We start from the raw sequence: 23,917 nt of genomic DNA, 5'->3' as shown, positions 1-23,917 counted from the left end.
CCTGAACACTAAGTCCCGAAGGCCGTTCCATAACTATGGGGCTTTGTAAGAAAAAGCTCTGCCCGATGCTGTAGCCTAAACTGCTTGTGGTACTACCAAATAGCCTGCACCTTTCGATCAAAGTAGGCTTGGTGGATCATAAAAAAACAAAAGATCTTTCAGGTACTGTGGCATGTGACCATTCAGTGCTTTGTAGTTCAGTAATAGTATTTTATAATCAATGTGAAATTTGCCTGGGAGCCAGTGCAGTGTGGATAAGATAGGAGTGATGTGTTCATATCTCCTGGTTCTAGTTAGGACTACATTCTGGACTACCTGGAGCTTGTTTATGCTCCTAATGCCACCTCTGGCTTATTCATTAGGGATAAATTCAGATTAAATTAAAATTGAAATGGAAATTTTACATCTGGATTTCTGTAAAGCTGCTTTGTGACCGTGTTCATAGAACCTTATACAAATGAAATCGAATTGAATTGAACTCTTAAGCATAAGCTGAAATTATCCACCTTGTTTATATGCTATCAGTACTTAACACTGCTTCAACCTGGAGTGTGTGTGTGTGTGTGTGTGTGTGTGCGTGTGTGTCTAAGGATACACAGCAGTAGAATAGTAGGAAGCACAGCTCTCTGACTTCTTTCCTCCTCACAGCACTTTTCCTCCTTCATTTGTCCGGTGAACCGTGAACATGGACGCATACTTACCCACATTCTTATTACTGCTGCTGAACTTTTCCACATACAGTAAGTAATAAACACTCCTTTATTAATCATCATACTCATTTATTCTCTACTGTGTGTGTATGTGTGTATATGATTTATTTTCTTACTACGTAGTTATCTGACATGGACACTCTTTCAGAGCTCATGTAATCTACTCAGGAGCGCTGCGACTCTCTGTCAAATGTACATCCGTGAAACGTGTGTGTGTTTCTATTCAGTTCATTACAACTGATTTCATATATTTGATTAGCAGATCAGCAGTTACGGAGAAATGTAAGACATTTCTTAAAAGTTTTGTTTGCGCTTCAGAAAAGTTATTCTAACAGCTTTACAGAGTTTTTCATAACTAAGTGATTCAGATCACGAATGTAGTGATAAATGTAAATAGCTAAAAGCAGGTTTAGAACTCAGATAGACACAGAAATGTATCAATATTGCAATAAACGTACAAAACATGAAGGATATATGTTCAAATAGCCAGTTTGGGTCAGTGGCTGTCTTCAAATGAGGGGTGAAGACGTACCTCTTCCTGAAACACTTAAACTAGCACTTTCCTGTTTGTTTTGTGTATTTGAAATAAGATAAAATAAATAATTAAATGTCAATAATATTAATAATAATAATAATAATAATAATAATAATAATAATAATAGTAACAATAATAACAATAGTAATAATAATAATAATAATTATTATTATTATTATTAATAATAATAACAATAATAATAATAATAATAAATTAATTTATTATTATTATTATTATTATTATTATTATTATTATTATTATTATTATTATTATTAATGATAGTGCTATCATTCTTCCCAAGTTTTATACTGATGGTATCCTAAGTCTGTGTCCTAGTAAACCAGTGTTGATGCATTCAGTGATAGAGACTTTAAAGCACTTTTATACGTCGCTCTGAATAAGGGCATCTGCCACATGCTGTAAATGTAAATGTATATGATATACAGCGTGTAAAGGCTTGAAATTCCATTTAACAAGCAAAATATAATACACACCTTTACAGAATATATGTGTGGGGTTTTTTGATGGTTTGCTTCTCATACTTATGAGAGGAATCAATCAAGTTACATACATTTTAATGTAAATGTTCACTACATTCACGTCACCAGAAAAAAAAAAATGATGCTATTGTTGAATACATGAGGTTGAGGGGTCGAGGGGTTCGTTATTCTGATTAATTTCACATGAAAATACATGCTGAATGTGTAAATACATGTTATATAGATGAATAGGTTCTGATATTGTTTGAGTGGAAATGTGGAATTATGTTGTGTAATATTTTATATACAGTCAGCATTGTCATTTCATTTATGAAGGGTGCTCATGGAGTTAATTTACTGATTTACACCAAGACGTCTCGTGCAGGTGTCTACCTTCAGCAACATACTGATGAGGTTACTCATTATAGCCAGGTTCTTGTTCCCATCAGTATTCTGATGTCTTAAACACTGAGATACCACTTTTCTATAGTCAGGTGGGTTAATGTGGTCAGGTGTGTTCATGAGGCTGTAGTGAAAATGTGGCCAGGTGTCTTTACGTGGTCAGGTATGTAAATGTGGCAAGGTGTGTTAATGTGGTCAAGTGTGTTAATGTAGCCAGGTGCATTAATGTTTTCCATAGTTTGTGTATTTTGTATATGCATGTGTATTTGATTTGTCTGTGTGTGTGTGTGTGTTCTAGGCGGGTTCCTGATCAGACATACAAGTAAAGGTGTGTGTCTGACAGTTCAAGGTGAAAAAAATGTGGTTCTGAACAGTTGTGATGTGAAGAACCCATCTCAGGACTGGTACTGGACAGAAGACAGGAAGTTGAAACATACTCAATCTGCCATGTGTTTATGGGGGAACACCAATTTGGATGTGCCTTCTCATGCCCGCCTGGTTAAAACATGCCCCTGTAACTCTGCTCCTGCATGGAAGTGTTATGATGAGTTCGGGACCTTTGGGCTGGAGATGTTGCCTCTATACCTGAAAAAACAGGGTGGTCGGGCAGTGGTCCGATCTGAACCCAAACACTCCAACTGGACCCAGTACACGGAGCGCAAATTGGAGCTGACACACCTCTGCTCCCATACAGGTATATTGTGTTCAGGTACATAGACTTAGAGAGAGAGAGAGAGAGAGAGAGAGAGAGAGAGAGAGAGAGAGAGAGAGAGAGAGAGCATATAACTCTGTAAATTCAGCTTAGAAACACACTGAAACATAAAAATTGTAAAAATGCAAAAATCTAATTTTCAGAAACATTCACATTGGACAAGACCTTTGTTACAAATTATTATTATTATTATTATTATTATTATTATTATTATTATTAATAATAATTAAAAATGTGTTTATTGCTAAGTAAAAAGCATTACAATGATAAACCAAGAATATTTGTTTTTTTTTTTAAATATATAATGGTTAGGGTTGTGTGTGTACGTGTGTATAGGTATGCATGCGTGTGTGTGTGTGTGTGTGTGTGTGTAGGATGTGCCCCTGATATCAGTTTCCTCACACATTGTGTTCAAGGCTGTCGGCCATCACAGGAATGTCGTACACTCTGATTCTTCCTGTGAGTGTTTAAACACATACCAACACACTGCCGTTTAAGGAAATGCTCCAGACCGTTTTACCGGAAACTTCTGTCCTGTCCACAGTGTGCTCGTTAATGTTAAATAATTCTTTAAATTAAATAATTGCTTCTAGTCATTAAATCACCTAGCACATGTTGTTGGAGGTTTACTTCAGGAATCCCATGTAACCCAACGTAGGCTGTGATGCTCTGATGTAGCAGGAATTCGGACATGAAAAACACACAAATAATAATAATAACAATAGCTGTTATACTACTACTACTACTACTACTAATAATAATAATTATTATTATTATTATAACAGCTATTATTATTATTATTATTATTATTATTATTATTATTATAGTAGTAGTACTACCAGTAGTTTTTCTTTTGATGTCTGTTTGCATGTTAATAATAATAATAATAATAATAATAATAATAATAATAATAATAATAATAACAATAACAATAGCTGTTATACTACTACTACTACTACTAATAATAATAATAATAATTATTATTATTATAACAGCTATTATTATTATTATTATTATTATTATAGTAGTAGTAGTAGTAGTACTACCAGTAGTTTTTCTTTTGATGTCTGTTTGCATGTTAATAATAATAATAATAATAATAATAATTATAATAATAATAATAATAATATCAATACCTGTTATACTACTACTACTACTACTAATAATAATAATTATTATTATTATAACAGCTATTATTATTATTATTATTATTATTATTATTATTATAGTAGTAGTAGTAGTAGTACTACCAGTAGTTTTTCTTTTGATGTCTGTTTGCATGTTAATAATAATAATAATAATAATAATAATAATAATAATAATAATAATAATAATAATAATTATTATTATTATTATTATTATTATTATTATTATTATTACTATAGTTATTGTTAATATTACTATTATTAGACATACATGGAACACAGAGACATTGGGGGGCTTTAAAGGCTTTTTAATGAATGGCCTTTTTACTAAAATTATTCATTGTCACTGCCATCTCTGTGTCCTTCACTAGGTTCTTCAACAGCTGTTAAAAGCACAGGAGTGATAACAACAGTGAAGATCCCTGTTACATCCAACAGCTTTGTTAGAACCAGAACCAAAAGGACTGGGACCACTGGTACCCTTAATAAAGACAAACTGACCCAAACAATTGAATCGGGACTTCTTAACACAAAGAAACAGGAAGCCCTTTCTGTCACAGAGTTCACTTCTGAAACGAAAAATGTGATGAGTAATATTACGGCTGTGTCAGATTTCCGACAGGACACACATGAGAGCACGGCGACAGTCTCAGAGTTTACTGTTAATCCCACTGAAAGGCACAATATGGTGACATCACCTCCTGCAAAACATGAAACCACACGCATCACATCTCCAACTGCATCGAACTCAACCAACTCCTCCTCCAACTTTTCCTCCTCCACTGCTTCTGTCTTCTCAACATCAATAACTAACAATTCAGCACAAATGTTTTCAGCGGCCGAGATTCAGACTGACATCAAACCTGTCAAGCACATGGCAACACAATCACTTATCACTGGAACTCGACACTTAGAAACGTCCATAGTAGCAATAAGCAAAACTCAGACCCCAAGCATAATTACTGCACGCACAACTGTGACCACAACTTCCCCCAAAGTGAACACAACTGCTCCACAAATGACATTTTCTGAGACTACAATTACCCCTAGGGTGACTGAAGCACAGAATGAAACCACTGTACCATCTACTGCAGTTCCTACTTCAGCTACAACTAAACACATAACTGCTGATACTCAAACAACCATGACTGCACCTGAACTCCAAACGACTACTACATTTACAACTGCTCCTGTGGCTACAGCAGCATCAACCACAACTGGGCATGTACCTAAAACTAATTCAAGAACAGTATCTACACCCAGGCCTGTAATTATAACAACTGGAGCAACTGCAACAACTTGGATTGCTACTGCAGCTACAACTACAACTGCACTTGGAACTGCTGCAACTCCAAATACAACTACCCATCTAACTGCTTTAGGTGCAACTATGACTGTCCCTATTGATATAGCTAGCAGAACAAATAGACCAGCAACCAATGCTCCCAGGTCCACCACAATTACCCCTGCTAATAAAGCAAGAAGGGTCACTACAGCTGTCCCTGAAATTTCTGCAGCTCTGAATACAACTCTTACTGCAATTGGCACAATAAATACAGCTACTGAGGCAATTACATCTGTCCCAATAATTACAACCTCTGAGGCAACTACAACTGCCCCAATAGCTACAACTAATAAAACACTTATAACTTCCCTAATAACAACAGCTAATAAGGCAACTACATCTGCCCCTGTAACTACATCTACTGAGTCAACTACATCTGCCCCTGTAACCACAGCTACTGAGTCAACTACATTTGCCCCTTTAACAACAGCTACTGAGCCGACTACATCTGCCCCTGTAACTACATCTACTGAGTCAACTACATCTGCCCCTGTAACCACAGCTACTGAGTCAACTACATTTGCCCCTTTAACAACAGCTACTGAGTCGACTACATCTGCCCCTGTAACTACATCTACTGAGTCAACTACATCTGCCCCTGTAACCACAGCTACTGAGTCAACTACATTTGCCCCTTTAACAACAGCTACTGAGTCGACTACATCTGCCCCTGTAACTACAGCTACTGAGCTGTCTACATCTGCCCCTGTAACCACAGCTACCGAGTCAACTACATCTTCCTCTTTAACTACAGCTACTGAGTCATCTACATCTGCCCCTGTAACTACAGCTACTGAGTCAACTACATTTGCCCCTTTAACTACAGCTACTGAGCCGGCTACATCTGCCCCTGTAACCACAGCTACTAAGTCAACTACATCTTCCTCTTTAACTACAGCTACTGAGCCGACTACACCTGCCCCTGTAACCACAGCTACTGAGTCAACTACATCTTCCTCTTTAACTACAGCTACTGAGCCGACTACACCTGCCCCTGTAACCACAGCTACTGAGTCAACTACATCTTCCTCTTTAACTACAGCTACTGAGCCGACTACACCTGCCCCTGTAACCACAGCTACTAAGTCAACTACATCTTCCTCTTTAACCACAGCTACTGAGTCAACTACATCTTCCCCTGTAACCACAGCTACTGAGTCAACTACATCTTCCCCTTTAACTACAGCTACTGAGTCGACTACATCTGCCCATCTAACTACAGCTACTGAGTCAACTACATCTGCCCATCTAACTACAGCTACTGAGTCAACTACATCTTCCCCTGTAACCACAGCTACTGAGTCAATTACATCTTCCCCTTTAACTACAGCTACTGAGTCGACTACATCTGCCCATCTAACTACAGCTACTGAGTCAACTACATCTTCCCCTTTAACTACAGCTACTGAGTCAACTACATCTTCCCCTTTAACTACAGCTACTGAGTCAACTACATCTTCCCCTTTAACTACAGCTACTGAGTCGACTACATCTGCCCATCTAACTACAGCTACTGAGTCAACTACATCTGCCCCTCTAACTACAGCTACTGAGTCAACGACATCTGCCCCTGTAACAACAATGACTAGAATGGCAACTAGAGAAGCAGCTATACCTGCTGGGAATACTACTGAACCTCCAATAACAACTACAACAGCTACCACTGTGAGCTCTACAAAATTCACCACCTCCACCACCCTTCAGGTGAGTTACAGAATGTCAAATATGGTCATAATATTAAATATAGACAGAACTGTCTCATTATGAGTGAAACAGGAAGTCGGTGTATCTGGAAATGCTCTTAAATGCTCTTAAAATCTCTCTGGGTCACATTTGCATTAAACCTTTATTCAAATTATTTTATGGCACTTTAACTGCTCCCTTTAACCATCAGCAATCAGCAGGTGTCCTGTTTCTCTAGGTCTCTTCAAAGTGAAATTTTTGAAGCCACTTTGTCGCTGATATGAATGTGGGGTCACAAATATAGCAAATAATATTTGCAGATATCAGAGATGTATTTATATGTAAATATCAGTGTCACTGGTGGAAGAATGTGAATTCAGTTCATGCTTGCCAGATGGTGGCATATTGATTGTAGTGATAAACTAAAAAGGACAGAAGACAAAACCCTGTGGAATACCAAATCACACAGGGGATGCAGGAGATTTATCTTTATCAATATTGACAGATTTTTGTCAGTGAATTTGGGATAACAATAAAAATAAAGCATAATATATAATAATAATTGAGGACAAGCAAGAGACAACACTGTCATGGTTTCAGTTTCAGAAGCAGCACTCAGATGGAGAATAAAAAAAAAAGTGGCATCAGTGGAAAGATTATCCAGGGGACTTATGGCTGATAGATTAAGGTTGTGAGTAAAGGTTATGGTTTACTCTTCATTATGGAGTAAAGATCTCAGCAATCCCGGAGAACCTCAGAGTAGAACCACTGTTCCTCATGCTTTGGGAACTTGAAGTCTACAGGTGGGCCCCTGGTGGGGCTGTATCAGGTACTTCCCACTGGACAGAGACCCAGACTAAGGACCTGCTGGAGAGATTATATATCACAGTAAACCTGGAAATATCTGGGGAGAGCTAGAGACTGGATTAACCATCTAAGTCTACTGTCTCTGCAACACACATGGAACATGAATGAATAAACTGCAATGCTCTGAAAGATATTTTCATTAGGAAACTTCACTTTTCAAGAACATGTGCAGATTTACTGACATGTTTTTAAGTTTGGCATGTAAACACCTGCCTAATATAGCGTAGGTCCTCCTCTGACCCATTATATCACAGACTCCACAATACCTCTGAAGGCGTGCTGTGGTATCTGACACCAAGCCATTAGCAGAAGATCCTCGAAGTCCTGTAGTTTGTGAGGTGGGGCCTCCATGGATCAGACTTGTTTGTCCAGCACATCCCACAGATGCCCAATCGAATTGAGATCTGGGGAATTTGGAGGCCAAGTCAACACCTTAAACTCTTTGTCATCTTCAAACTGTTAAACAGTTTTTGTGACAGTGTGTCAGGGTAAGGCTTATGCTGCTGGGATGATTAGGGAACACCATTATCATGAAGAGGTGTCCTTGCATTACCTCAGAAAACCACAAAAAACCTCAGTGTGTCAGCTTGTATTTTTACTTTAAAAAATCCCCCAAATGTCCATATTGAATCGAATGGGTGTGAAAAAGGCCTCATTTTGTAATATATCTTTGATTTTATTTAAAGAGCACTTGGTGGTTGCACAAGTATATTTACTACATATAGAACTCAAAAAATAATTTATTGGAGTCATTTATATCATAATATCAGTCATACTGCAACATTCTACATCATTTTTACATTCATTTTTTTATTACTGTAATTGTGTGAACTCTAAGAATATAAACAAGCAGGGTGTGTTATAGGGAAAGTTCAGCAGGAAGTTACTAGGGTGGAGTGTCTGAGAAGCTTCAGAGAGGCATAGGTGGAAATCTGGCAGCAAACTTCAGAGACTTTACAGTCAGCTACAGCAAGAGGAATCCTTACGTTTCTCATTAGACTTATAAATGTTTATTAGATAAAAAATAATTTGGATTATACTGCACTGCATTATCTTCTGTGATTTATGGAGCACAACAGTTGATTGGAAGAGTTATGGAGTATAAATACTTCTAATAGGGAAAAAATGTTAAGAATGACAGGTTCTTCAGCTTTTATAGCAAGATGTTGGCATGGGAACGTTACTGGATTTGGGTTGCTTGGACTCTCACCCTCACAGGGAGATATGCACAGGTTTGTCAAGCAGCAGATGAAGTTTTGCATTTGAAACTGTTCTTTTTCTGAATGTTTCAAATATTTTCAGGTTGAAACCACAGAGGAAGCGGTCAGGTGTGTGGTGAACCAAACTGAAGCCATCATTAACACATACTCCGGTGTAATTATGTTCAGATCAGCAGGACCGTTCTGTTTTTTCACTCTGGTCAACCATGAGACCGGATCTCAGTTAACCAACTGCTCTCAGATCCAAACCTACAGCAACAGATTTACCTGTGAGGTATCAAATCTGAAACCTGGCACTGTTTATCATTTTGGAATAATTTCCCAAACTGATGGAGAGCAGTTCAACATTTCACTTCAGACTGGTAAGTCTCATTGTGTATAAATTCTATCATAAAAATATTAATATTATTTTTCTGTGTGTGTTTTTAATAGATAGTAAGTAAGTTGATATTTAAGCAATATTCAGATGTGTTCTCCTAAAACGACACCCCACAACTTGCAGTTAGATCCCTAGTTGAATTAAATTAATGTCAATTCGCCAATCAGTGATGTTGTAACTTAAACGATATTTATGTTCACTTGGTTAAGTTTAAAGTATCACCTCTCTAACCTGTTAGAAAGAATGTGAAGTGTGTGATAAAGCAGAACTTGCCAACAATGAAGGGCAACTAATCTCAAGTGTTTGTTTCCAGAAAGTTCACTTGCCACAAAGCCATTTCCCTTTCTTATTGTTACCTTGTTCTAGCGGATGCTGACGGTCACAGAGTTTTGTTTTGCACTGAGGAACAGATAAAAAGAACACACATGAACTTTGTATTCGAAGGAGGGAAGCTTTTGTTGCTCCTTGGCAGCCTTGAATTTTCCACAAGCGTGGTGTGATGGGAATTCAGCATGTTTCCTGATGTTCCCTTTCACTTAGTGCTTAGTTGCTGCATGTGATCATGGTTAGGACTGATATGATTTCGGGTTTGTTAAAACATGTATTAAGAGTTCGAACCAAACTGATTAACTGTTTATTTATGCTTATAAAACTGTAAACTCTAATACAAATCAAATCCCCAATTCACCCTTTATAGCACTGTGTTACAACAGATGAAACTTCAGCTGTTTTGTATTTGTCTGAAATGGACTAGTTCTGCTAGCTAATAAAATGAGCTCTTAAGTTACTTTAGCTAGGACCATTTATTATGAGATTTTTGGCTTGATTTTGATTCAGGTTTGTCGATTAATAGCTTTGACATTCATCAGTAATCGCTATGGTACCTCATTCTTCGCAAACAAACACCCTGTCCTAGTTCCATAGAGGGATTTGTCATTCTTAGACACGTCTTTCTTTCGACATTGCACAAAGGGAGGAAAAGCACCATTCTCTGGTTTCCAAACAAGTCATAGACCCACCCATGAGTCTTCCAAAATTTGCTTTTGGTTTTGTGTTGTTGGCTTGTTTAGTGATGTTATTACTCAACATATTCAATTCAATTTTATTTCTGTAGAATTTTTAACAGTGGACATTATCACGAGACGGCTGAACAGAAGCATATAAATCGATATAAATTTAGTATATAAAAATTTAAATTTAGAAATGTATCAATTCATCCTGAGCAAGCCAGAGGCGACAGTGGTGAGGAAAAAGGTGGGATGATATGAGGAAGAAACGGGAATGCAGAAGGGCTCTCCAGACACTGACACTAATTGGAAGGCTGTTCCATAACTGTGGGGCTTTGTAAAAGAAAGATCTGCCCCCTGCTGTAGCCTTTACTACATGTGCTAGCAACAAATAGCCTGCGACATTTGATCAAGGTAGGCATGGCGTATCTGCAAAAAGCTTGATAAGCTACTCTAGCATGAGTTAATTTAGTGCTTTGAAGATCAGTAGTAGTATTTTATAATCAGTGAGAAACTTTATTTCAAAAAACTTCAAGAATAAAATAGGACTGACTATCTGCTGTGTTCTGGACTAACTGGAGCTTGTTTATCATCCAGACAGCATACTTCTAGGTGCATTTCTTAATCATTTTACCCAGACGTAGCATATATAAGGAGAAAAGCAGTGGGCCTAAACGTGAACCTTGCAGAACACTACATTCTATTTGACAGACTCTCTTATCCAGACCAACCTATATTTACACAGTTGAGCTTTTGAGGGCTAAAGGCCATAGTCAGGGTCCCAGCAGTAGCAGCCCTGGGATTTGAACTTCAAACCTTCTGAGCAACACCCTAAACCACTGAGCTACCACTTATGCTCTGACAGAGACAATTCATCTTGTTTGCACGTTGATGTTGTTGAAGAAGAAATTAGTGAATTCAAACTGGTCTCTTGAATGGGCGTGAAACATTCTAAATGCTGAACTGATATAGTAACATTTATATCTATAGGATTAGCTATTAAATTGTCAGATGTTAAATTATTAGTCAGAGTTTTTTGCCTGACATTTTCAGTTTTGTCATTGTATACTGATGGTGTGCATGTTTCTGTGGTGCTCTTATTTCTAGCTAAATTTGCTAAAGTATTTAATAAACGTAGGATTACTTTTCTTATCTTCAATTATGGTGGAAAGACATGCTAATCTAACAGCACTAGGACATTTTCTGTAGCTCAGGGGGCTTTCCTTCCATGCTGGTTAAAATACTACTAGTTTACTTTAATGCCATTTGCGTTCTAATTTCGCATTAAATGCACATTAAGGTTTGTTATTCCAGACTGCTAGCTTATTCCTTTATAAGATTTTGTCAACAAAAAAAGTGCATTAGATGTAGGGGATCTAATGTCTAACAGTTCTAGCTTCATATGAAAGGTTCAGATACAGTCTCAATATTGTGGAGCCTGATTGATGACTTGTTGCAGCTAGCAGACAGTCAGATGAACAGTTGCCAGCTTGTCTGCTCCCTGGCCTAGGCTCTGGAATGTGTCCAAATAACCGATTATGCCGATTATGTCCTGTGCTGCAAGAAATGAGTGTAGTGAGGCCTCAGGTCTTCAGATTACTTCAGATTTGTCCCTCAGTCCTGGACAGTGGCTCGGATCTACTGGGCAAGTGGTGTGGTATGAGTTGGTACGTCTGGACTTGAGTTTAGATTTCATGAAAAATGAATTATGGCACGTTCTCTTCTTAATAAAGACCTATGATCTTACTTCTTCCTTGGACAAATTGCAAGATGGTTAAAAAACCAAGCCCCAGGCTTGGTGTCATCGCTTGGGTGGAACCATTAAGGTGCTATCTTTATTTTTTGACTGTACAATGACTTGCTGGAGTTTTTGAAGACATGCTGTGTGAAATTATGCTAGTAAATTTGTGCAAATGTTAATGCATTAACATTTATTTTGTAGCTCCATCAGCAGTAAGCAGTCTCAGTGTTTCCGCCTCTTACACCAACATCAGTGTTTCCTGGCAGCCAGGGCCTGGACAAAGAGAGGCATTCTGGGTAACGTTGAGTCATGAAGATGCACTGATCCGTAACCTGACGTTTAAAAGCACGGTGACATCATGCACTCTGGACGGCCTCAGACCAGGGGCACTGTATACGGTCACTGTGATAACAGAAGCATTCAGGAAGCAACAAAATGTAACAAAAGACATTCGGACAGGTGACAATTCTCTGCCTTCTGTTCTTTGATTTGTAAACTTCAGTAAAAAAAAAAAAACATGCATAAAGTCCACCCTCAGCAGTCATAAGTCTGCTGTCACTGACCGCTGGTATTAACATTTGTTTTCACATTTGAGTGGTATCTTTGAGTCGTATAATTTAGAAGAATTGGAGAGGGTGGTACACAGTAAACAAACAGTACACAGTAAAAAAAAACAACAACAGACATTGACTTTGTCAAGATAATACCAATTGCTTGTGTAATGTTTCTCCTGAAAACAAGGATGGTTCTGACTGTCATAAATATATTAATGAACTAATAATATCCCCAATTACCTTGACAGAAAGTGAAAATACCGCATCAGTATATGCTTTTAGTTGAAAGCTCAAATCACCTGTACAACTTTTGGAAGACTGATCTGTTGGCATATTTGATCATTCCATGTTAAAAAGCACAGTGCAAAGTTACTATTCAAAATGTAGAAAGTTTGGCAGGTCTACACAATGGAATACACATTTAAATATTTATTTTTTGGTATTTTCCTTCTCATCTAAACCCTGTTCACAATCCCTTACTGATCGTTTGGTTTTCAGAATATTTTCAGCTATATCCATTTTCCTTACACACACACACATACACACACACAAAGTCTGATCTGGTTGTTTACGAAGGCAATATACTGTAAGTGGGATCTGTGGTCTGACTATGCACTCAAACTGTCTGTAATATATTCAAGTTATGTAGATGCATTAAAAATGCACATTTTTAAACCTGTATTTAATAAAAAATATATATATTTTATATAATCAAATATATATTTTATTACTGTATGTTATTTTATAATTGATATTCTTTTGCAGTATAAATATTTATGTTGTTTCTGCAGTTCCTGCTCCTGTAACCGAGCTAAAACTGGAGAACAACGGCAGTGAGGACTCATTAATCACCTCATGGACTCCTGCAGAAGGAGAAGTGGATAAATACCTGATCTCCTTAACTTCATCTTCCTCATCCACTGAAAAGATCCCACTGGTCCAACTCCTCCCCAACAAATCCCATTGGCTCTTCAGGGGTCTGACACCTGGACGGGCCTATCAGGTGTCAGTGAGGACTAAGAGTGGGGAACTCAGCACTGAAGCTACAGCTGCAGGTAGAACAGGTGAGTTCAATCCACACCCACTGCTTTCATTAAAGCTAATGAGAATAGAGGACAGAAACTAATAACACTGTATTACAATTCTCTCTCTCTCTCTCTCTCTCTCTCTATCTCTCTCTTTCTCTCTCTCTCCTCAGTTCCTGCGAGGCCAATGTGGTGTAGGTTATTGCCTCTTAGTGACCCTGTATCTCTTAGGCTGTCCTGGTCCCCAACTGTAGGACAGTGGGAATATTACAATGTGCAGCTACTCAGTGCCTCATTTGTGATAATGAATCAAATTGTAGACAGAGCAGCAAAGGATTTTCTGTTCACCAACAGAACCCTTCTGCCTGGGAGATTGTACAGTGCCAGGATCACTGTGTTCAGCGGTTCTTTAAGCAACACGCAGTCCTGCCAAGCAAGAATTGGTATGTATAAATTAGACCAAATGTTTAGCCAAGACCTTGTTTGCCATGACATTTTTGGTGGTAATTGAGTGCTTCTTCAGTACATTTAACTTTACAAATGACTAATCATTAGCATTACAAGTCTAATACCAGTAATATTTTAGCTTATAGCTAAAAGATTAACATTGCATACAATATTTGTTCATCTAAACATTCACATGGTTTCCTCAAAAGCAGTACCATTTTGTATGTAATCACCTCTTTCTCTGTCTCTGACTCTGTCTTTGTCTTGCTCTGTCTCTCTACTCAGCCCCTGGCCGTGTTCAGAAGCTTCATGTCCATCATAGTAACGAGTCATCGGTGTGTGTTCAGTGGCGCTCCCCTCTGGGAGAGTGGGAGAAATATTCTGTCTCTCTGACAGATGTAGGAGGGGGACGAGTGAAGAAAAGACAGACACTAAGCAGAGATATAAATGAGTTCAGCTTTCATGACCTCACACCTGGAAGAGAGTATAATATCACTGTGGTAACACACAGTGGAGACCTGAACAGCTCCATCTCCATCACCACCCAGACCAGTGAGACACTCCATTTGCAAACATCTATACATACAATAAACTGAAGGCCAGGACATGGGAACTAGTGTGGGGAATTAGAGCTGGGAACTGAGAACTTAAATGAGTGCATTGATGCTTGGACCTGGGGACTGAGACTAGAACCTGAGAACTGAGACTAGTACTTGGGGACTAAGATTAGTAAGTGGGAAATATAGTTAGGACCTGAGCAATTAAAGTTAGGACCTGGGAGACTGTTTAAAAAACATTTTCACCTTTGATCCATACCCATTAGCCATGCCACAGCTATTGACAAACCTATGGCATAAATTCTTTGTTTTGTGTGTGTGTGTTCAGTTCCAGCTGCTGTCACACAGCTAAATGTCGATAATGAGGGTACAACTGATTCTCTGCGTGTGAGCTGGACAAAAGCGGAAGGAGATGTTGACTTGTACCGCATGCTGCTTATCCAGAACAGCATTGTGATCAGAAATGAAAGTGTGACATCACAGCAGACATCACATAGCTTCCATATGCTGAGGAGTGGTGCCCACTACAGGGTGGTGGTGATCAGTATGAAGAACGGTGTGTCCTCCAAACAGAGAGTGTCTGAGGGATGCACAGGTAACATTCTGCATACTTATTAACTGAGTATAAACAGTATAGTAGCCCCACCATTTTGCTAAACTGTCTGTATGTGATTGGCAGTGCCTGCAGCGGTGGGTGGAGTCTCGGTCAGTAACAACGGTCGGACGGATTTCCTCAGTGTGTGGTGGAGACCTGCCCAGGGGGACTTCGACAAGTACACAGTCACACTCAGTCATCATGGCAACATCATACACACACATATTGTACCTAAGTCCAGCTCTGAGTGTGTGTTCAACTCACTGACGTCTGGCCGCCTGTACAACATCAGCGTCAACACACACAGTGGGGTGTACACTAACCGCACAATGGTGCAGGAGAGAACACGTAAGTGTCCTCACAAGATGAAACCATGAACACAATGAATATTTGTCTATTCATGTGTGTGTGTGTGTGTTTTAGAGCCATCTCCCGTGCTGACTCCGTGTGTTACACACATGGCACGTGATGACTCTTTGAGGGTGTACTGGCGACATCCTACTGGAGATTTTGACTTTTACCAGATTGTCGTTAAACACAACAACATGATCCAACACAACACCACAGTCACACAGTACCAGGATGAGTGTGTGTTCACTGACCTTGTCCCGGGACGACTGTACACCGTCATCATCATCACTTGGAGCGGCAAGTACGAAGCCAGTGTGTCTACCCATGGGAGAACACGTGAGTAATACACGATTTCAATCTGTATAAATGTTGAGTGTGTGTGTGTGTGTGTGTGTGTGTATAGAGAGAGAGAGAGAGAGAGAGAGAGGGAGATTCAAGTAGAAAATTATTGTCTTGTGTAGGGTTAGCTGTGAGTTGTGGATGAAAGGGCAATGGACTGCTTCATGGTAGGAGAGTTCACATCTCAGTACTCCAACACTGCCACTGCTGGGCTTTTGTGCAGGCCTGAACCCTCAACCACCAAATACCATAAAAGTAAATGGATGTGGTGTGAGCAGTGGGTATAGTGTAAGCAATGGATGTAGTGTGAGTGGTGTTTAATCTCTGATTCAATGTTTTCTGTCAGAGAGTGAAAGGATAAAGGAAGTGATCACTGTTATAATGGGTGATTTTGTTGATCGTTGCAATATTGGCACTGATGATTGATGATGGCTGATGCAGGACCTGCATGCCTTGGCAAAGACAATCCATACTGATTAGAGAACAGGACAGGAGTCATTATTAATCCTTGTTTGGCCCAGTGATAATATCTGCAAATGGACTCCAAGTGTTCCATCACATCCAGGGCTTCAGACTCAGAGCTACTGTTGATGAATACTATGGCTAACATAACATAGTACACAGAGCTAGTTATATGTTATATGTATATATCTATCAGGGTAGCCATATTGTGATTACATGCATGAGTGAACTTGTGGTTCTACTGAAGTGAAGGCTTTGGTCAGATCTATGGCCATTTATAAGGCCTGCAGTTGCTCATTGCATTTATGTATCTTACTGTATGTAAAGATTATATCTGCAGTACCTTTCTATGGATTCAAGCCAGCCTGCAATATTGGGAGTACTTCCTCTTAAGTGGTAGGAGTCAATTAGCCAGGACACATATCAGCACTTTGCCTGTTGTTAATAAGAAAAGAGATGTTTCTGTAAATTCTACAGACTGCTTTGTCTCCACTCTTAAATACACTCACTATCAAAGCATCCCAAGAGCAATTGTTCTTGTTTGTAGATTTTATAGAGAAAGACATAAATGTGGTGCACCAGCTTAATGACCCCTGCTGAGATCCCATCTGGATCAGTTGTATTGCTGCTTCTAATGGCACTTTACAGTTCTATTACACGGGGAAGTTCCCCAGGTTCCATTTTCATTTGTGTCTGGGCATCTGGACATTCAGTCTGGAATAAGATTCCACCATTGTATGCTGACAGGCTCACAGCTTCCATCCATTCAAGGAGTGCAGGGACATTGGCTCAAAACCGTTTTTTGCTAATGAAAGAGTATGTTTGTATTAATGAGATCATGTTCAGAGCATTTGGTGAAGAGAAGTACTCTGTGGAACTCATGTTCCCGATGTCTTCCTTTTCTATCAAGCGATATTCCAAACCAACCCTGGCACTTATGTCTTCCAGGTTAATTAACTTTATCTGCTTTGGTAATTCTAGTTAGCACCATATCTAAGCCAGTATGGAAGGTCTCAGACGTAATCGTCTATTATTTTTTTTAGTTGACTTTTTGGAAATGGTTGTTTGAGTTTGGATTGGAGAGAGAGCTTTGATCAAGGACCAAACAGTGGCAACTTAGTGATGCTGGGATCCGACCTAATGGCCTTTTAATCAACAGGAACTACAATTCCTGTTTAGGGGTGGCGTCCATGGAGTCCATGATGACTGGTGACACTTTCCTACTGCACATTGCATTACTAACTTCCATAGAGCTTACTGCCAAAGGAAACCTTATAAAAATCGAAGCTCCACAGCCCATCTACAACCAAGGGAAATTCCCTGAGGAAATACACAGAAATACAGGAAAAAATAATGAATCTCTCTCTCTCTCTCTCACACACAGTCCCAGGTGGTGTGCGCAACCTGACATTGTTGTCTCAGGGGACACAGGAGCTGGGCGTGGCGTGGGCACCAGCTATTGGTGATGTGGATCATTATGAGGTTCAGATTGTGTTTAATGATATGAAGGTGTTTCACCCCATCACTCTGAGCAGCAGTACGACTCAGCATGTCCTCTCACTACTCACGCCTGGACGCCTCTACAAGATCATCGTGTCCACCTTCAGCGGTCCCAATCTCAGTACACGCTTCATTGAAGGGAGGACAGGTACATCTTCACCAATGTCTGTCTGTCTCTCCATCTATTTGTCTTTCTGTCTGTCTGTCTCTCTCTGTCTGGTTCTGTTTGTTATTGTGTCTGTCCCTTTTTCCTCCGTATGTCTCTGTATCTTGTCTCTCTGTCACTTCATCTTTTTTCATCCCACCATCTGTCGCTCTGTCATCTGTCTCTTTGATCAAATTAAATTCCTACTGTTAGAGACCAGCTGATCTGATAAACTCATGTATGCGTTTCTGCTTCTCAGTCCCGAGTAAAGTGAAGAACATCCATGTCAGTAATGTAGAGGAGACATCAGGTCTGCGTGTGAGCTGGACTCCATCTCAGGGTGACGTGGACAGTTACTGTGTGTATCTGATTGGTCCAGGCAGAGTCATGGAGAAATGCCCCACCCCCAAACACATAAATGAGATTACCTTTAGCTCATTACAGCCTGGAGAACAATACAGCATTCAAGTGCAGACAGTCAGTGGGAATTTACACAACAACAACACTGTCACTGCACGTACAGGTACACAAACACACACACACACACACACACACACTGTACACTCACTGTATACACTCAAACACACACACACACTACACTCACTGTACACACACGAACACACACACACACACACACACACAGTACACTCACTGTATACATTCAAACACACACACACACTACACTCACTGTACACACACGAACACACACACACACACACACACAGTACACTCACTGTATACACACGAACACACACACACACACACACACACACAGTACACTCACTGTATACATTCAAACACACACACTACACTCACTGTACACACACGAACACACACACACACACACACACAGTACACTCACTGTATACACTCAAACACACACACACACTACACTCACTGTACACACACGAACACACACACACACACTCACTGTACACACACACACACATAATAATTATTTGCTTCTCTTTTTCTACCTGTCTGTCTCTTTCTCTCTCATTGTTTTAGTGCCTTCCCCAGTGGTGTCAGTGCATGTGGACAGTGGTGTGAGTCTCAGCAGTGTGATTGTGAGGTGGCGTATGGGGCAAGGTGTGTGTGATGGGTTCAATGTGTTGCTGCAGGATGAGAGAAGGTTGGTATTGAGGAATGTCACACTACCACCTGTCTCACTGCAGCACGAGTTCACACAGCTCACCCCAGGCAGGAAGTACCACATCCTAATACACTCACTGAGTGGGGGGATACAGAGCAGAGTGTCCATCACATACACACGCACACGTGAGCCATTATTATTATTATTATTATTATTATGTCGCTAAGAGAAGTTTATTTTCGGAATATAAAATAAATGCATGTCTTGAGCAGTATGTGATTAATGCTGTTGGTGTTGACTGTGTGTCCCGCAGTCCCAGCTCCAGTCGCCGGTCTGTCCATCCTGAACTGCTCCTCCTCATCCCTGTCTCTTGGCTGGTCTCGGCCTATGGGGGACTTTGACAGCTTTGTGGTTTACCTGTACGGAAATGACAGCTCTCCGCAGTGCAGTGGAGGAACGAATATGATGAGCTGCTCCTTCTCTCACCTGAGACCTGGAACTGAGTACAGAGCCATAGTTCTGACAAAGAGCGCAGAACTCAGCAACAAAAACATCATCCATGTCCGCACAGGTCTCTCTCTAACACACACACACACACACCTATGTCATAAACTGATGCATCACACTAACACCTGTATACTTCCACTGTATACCTCCACTGACATCCTGTAGGTCTCACACACACATCTGTACACATGCATCATACACACACCTGCGTCACACTCATACCTGTATCTGTGTGTGTGTGTGTGTGTGTGTGCAGTGCCAGCAGCCGTGTCCTCAGTGTGTGTGGAGAGCAAGAACAGGACAGACACTCTGCTTGTGAGCTGGAAACCTGCTGCAGGTGAAGTAAGCGGATACACAGTCAGCCTGTATGACTCGAATCAATCCCAGCATGCCAAGCAACAGCTGAGCTCTGACATCACACAGCTGGAGTTCCATGGCCTCGTACCTGGACGTCTCTACTTTGCCAACATCACCACACACAGCGCTAACCTCTCCAACATGGCTACCTCAATCGGCAGGACTGGTAAGGATATAAACATTCAGAGAAACAGAGGGAGAGACAAAGAAAGAGAGAGTTGATAGATAGATAGACAGACAGACAGACAGACAGACAGACAGATAGATAGATAGATAGATAGATAGATAGATAGATAGATAGATAGATAGATAGATAGATAGATAGATAGACAGGTAGATCGATCGATCAATAGATAGATACATAGACAGGCAGACAGACAGGCAGATAGATAGATAGATAGATAGATAGATAGATAGATAGATAGATAGATAGATAGATAGATAGATAGATAGGTAGACAGACAGACAGACAGACAGACAGACAGACAGACAGACAGACAGATAGATAGATAGATAGACAGACAGACAGACAGACAGACAGACAGACAGACAGATAGATAGATAGATAGATAGATAGATAGATAGATAGATAGATAGATAGATAGATAGATAGACAGACAGATAGACAGACAGATAGACAGACAGACAGACTCTGTATGTAAATGTGTTCCCCTCATCATGCAGCTCCAAAGCCACCATCATTGTTCTCTTCTGGGGGTGTGAACAACACGTCAGTGGAGGTGAAGTGGGCGTTGCCAGATGGATCTGATTATGATGACTTTGACCTGCAGTGGTCTCCAGGAGATGCCCTCTCAGTGATTAACCCCTATCAGAGCACCACATCAGGCAGCCGCCTTCTGAAGGGCCTGTACCCCGGACGACTGTACACACTCAGCCTCCGCACCATCAGTCGTGCAGGAGGACACGCTGCATACAGCCAACATGTCTACATACACATCCGCACCAGTTAGTCCTATAATAAGTGTGTGTGTGTGTGTGTGTAATATAATATTTGAGTAAAATAATGTGTGTGTGCAATAATCTGTGTGTGTGTGTGTGTCTGTCTCAGAGCCTCAGCGGATCTCCAGTCTACACTGTCGGCCGTTGAACTCGTCTGCAGTTTTGTGTTCGTGGAGCCCTCCACAGGCTGATTTTGACCTGTACAAGGTGGATTGTTTCCGTCAGGACTCGGGTGTGTTGGTGAACTCCAGCCGAACACCACGCAACTCCACACTGTACCACATCACCAACCTGGAACCTCACAAACGCTACAGAATCTCCATTCAAGTCATCTCCGACACCATGGCCAGCGACGCAGCTGAGCAGGGCACTATCACCATGATTGACCGTAAGCAGACACATACACACACACACATTCAAGCGTAGACACGCACATGCACACACACACACATACATAAGCAGACACACACATGCACACACACACACGCACATGCACACACACAAACACACAAACAAAACACACACACACACACACACATACACATGCAGACACACACACACACATACATACACACATGCACGCACACACACAGACACATACAGACACGTGCGCACACACACACATGCGCACACATGCGCACACAAACATGCGCACACACACACACATATGCACACATGATAAAAATATCTCTCTGTTATTTACCCTAATAATGTGTGTGTGTATGTGTGTGTGTGTGTATGTGTGTATGTAGGCCCCCCACTGCCCCCCCTCACCAGCCGGGTCAGTAAGAGCACCGCCCACATCACTAAGTCGTCCATCTTCTTCCGTTTCAACTGCAGCTGGTTCAGTGATGCTAACGGAGCAATCCAGTACTTCAGCATCATTGTAACAGAGTCTGACAGTCAGTATAAAAGTTTTAACCACAGATTAAGAGTTTTTCTTATTTTCAGAATCACCATGAATGTGTGTGTGTGTATGTGTGTTTGTGTGTGTGTGTCTGTGTGTGTGTGTGTGTGTGCGCAGAGAGTGAGGATGTTCAGCCTGAACAGCGCTACCCACTGCCCTCGTACAGAGATTACATTAATAACACATCAGTGAAGGTGTATCAGACAGGATATTTCCCCAGCAGTTGTGACAATGTACTCGGGGACTCTACACACACTTTCAACATCACACTGGGTTCAGGCATGGATACTCTCGGAGGGAAGTGTGAACACACACCCATACACACACTCAGCACAGACACAGAGCATGGTGTGTACTGTGATGGCCCTCTGAAACCCAACACTGCCTACAGGTCAGTTTACACACACACACACACACAAACACACACAAACACAGATTGCTCCAGAATGTTCTAGATTGCAGATTTGTCAATAACAGTATTTTTTATGAAAATTCTCTCTCTCTCTCTCTCTCTCTCTCTCTCTCAGATTAAGTGTGCGAGCATTCACACAGCTGGTTACATCTCCTCTCTATAGAGATACGTTTTTCTCGCTGCCTTTAGTCACAGACCCAGGTACACACACACACACACACACACCATCTTTATCATTCACCTAGCATCTCCTGTGTTAACACTGTAGTGTTGTGTGTGTGTGTGTGTGTGCGCCTGTGTGTGCGTGCGTGTGTGCGTGTGTGTGTGTGTGTGTTACCTACAGAGCCTCTAGGGGGTGTGATTGAGGGAGTAAGTGCAGGACTCTTCCTCATCATCTCAGTGGTGGGAATCATCATCATTCTCATCTGTAGGCACAAAACACACAAAGTGTGAGTCAAAATTTAAGTACATGTGGTGGGCAAAGCTACACAAACATGGGCGTGGCTCAGTAAAAAAAAACCTTTACTGTATGTACATTTATATACTAAATTAGAGCAGGTAGATCATTAGATCAGTAATTAAAGTGTTTCTTTGTGTGTGTGTGTGTGTGTGTGTGTGTGTGTGTACATATAGTGTACAGGAGCCAATGGTGAGGATGAATGTCAGGAGAGAAAGAACGATGTCAATCTCAAGAATCAGAGGGTATGAACATTCACAGTCCTTCACACACACACACACACACACACACACACACACCATATGTAAAGAATTAGTCATGTTTAATTAACTCTCCTTTCTTTCTGCATTTCAGGAATCGACGCATTTCAAGGTAAACACACAGAACATTAATATATTTGACCTTTACCAGAAACTCTCACTGTGTTTTGTCTCAGTGTGTCTAATCTAATTATGTCTAATCTCACTGTATCTAATCTCACAATGTTTTAATCTCACTGTTTTAACCTCATTGTGTCTAATCCTACTGTTATTAATCTCATTTTTCTTAATCTCACAGTGTTTTAATCTGATTGTTCTTAATCTCACTGTGTTTTAATCTCATTGTTATTAATCTCATAGTTCTTAATCTCACAGTGTTTTAATCTCACAGTGTTTTAATCTCACTGTGTTTTAATCTCATTGTTCTTAATCTCACTGTGTTTTAATCTCATTGTTCTTAATCTCACTGTGTTTTAATCTCATTGTTCTTAATCTCACTGTGTTTTAATCTCATTGTTCTTAATCTCACTGTGTTTTAATCTCATTGTTCTTAATCTCACTGTGTTTTAATCTCATTGTTCTTAATCTCACTGTGTTTTAATCTCATTGTTCTTAATCGCACTGTGTTTTAATCTCATTGTTCTTAATCGCACTGTGTTTTAATCTCATTGTTCTTAATCGCACTGTGTTTTAATCTCATTGTTCTTAATCGCACTGTGTTTTAATCTCATTGTTCTTAATTGCACTGTGTTTTAATCTCAGTG

The 23,917-nt window shown here is 40.2% G+C and overlaps 1 protein-coding gene across 1 annotated transcript in view; it reads left to right on the top strand.

Moving 5' to 3' along the window:
* Positions 1–601: 601 nt before the first annotated feature.
* LOC131357604 (receptor-type tyrosine-protein phosphatase beta-like) overlaps positions 602–23,917 on the top strand; it is a 35,960-nt gene continuing 12,644 nt past the window's right edge. Inside the window, exons 1-24 of the mRNA XM_058396694.1 lie at positions 602–740; positions 2,425–2,820; positions 4,355–7,032; positions 9,181–9,460; positions 12,427–12,684; positions 13,571–13,843; positions 13,978–14,247; positions 14,537–14,803; positions 15,137–15,403; positions 15,488–15,751; positions 15,827–16,090; positions 17,940–18,203; positions 18,460–18,723; positions 19,209–19,478; positions 19,607–19,864; positions 20,057–20,323; positions 20,842–21,123; positions 21,227–21,505; positions 21,870–22,019; positions 22,142–22,415; positions 22,552–22,637; positions 22,780–22,885; positions 23,070–23,138; positions 23,248–23,265. Coding sequence (XP_058252677.1) covers positions 686–740; positions 2,425–2,820; positions 4,355–7,032; positions 9,181–9,460; positions 12,427–12,684; positions 13,571–13,843; positions 13,978–14,247; positions 14,537–14,803; positions 15,137–15,403; positions 15,488–15,751; positions 15,827–16,090; positions 17,940–18,203; positions 18,460–18,723; positions 19,209–19,478; positions 19,607–19,864; positions 20,057–20,323; positions 20,842–21,123; positions 21,227–21,505; positions 21,870–22,019; positions 22,142–22,415; positions 22,552–22,637; positions 22,780–22,885; positions 23,070–23,138; positions 23,248–23,265 — 7,859 coding nt within the window. The 5' untranslated portion in view covers positions 602–685. The remainder of the gene's footprint in view (positions 741–2,424; positions 2,821–4,354; positions 7,033–9,180; positions 9,461–12,426; positions 12,685–13,570; positions 13,844–13,977; positions 14,248–14,536; positions 14,804–15,136; positions 15,404–15,487; positions 15,752–15,826; positions 16,091–17,939; positions 18,204–18,459; positions 18,724–19,208; positions 19,479–19,606; positions 19,865–20,056; positions 20,324–20,841; positions 21,124–21,226; positions 21,506–21,869; positions 22,020–22,141; positions 22,416–22,551; positions 22,638–22,779; positions 22,886–23,069; positions 23,139–23,247; positions 23,266–23,917) is intronic.

This window comes from Hemibagrus wyckioides, linkage group LG08 (genome assembly GCF_019097595.1).
Source record: "Hemibagrus wyckioides isolate EC202008001 linkage group LG08, SWU_Hwy_1.0, whole genome shotgun sequence".
Taxonomy (NCBI): domain Eukaryota; kingdom Metazoa; phylum Chordata; class Actinopteri; order Siluriformes; family Bagridae; genus Hemibagrus; species Hemibagrus wyckioides.
Note: the sequence above shows the minus strand (reverse complement) of the source record. Positions and strands in the feature narration are given on the sequence as shown.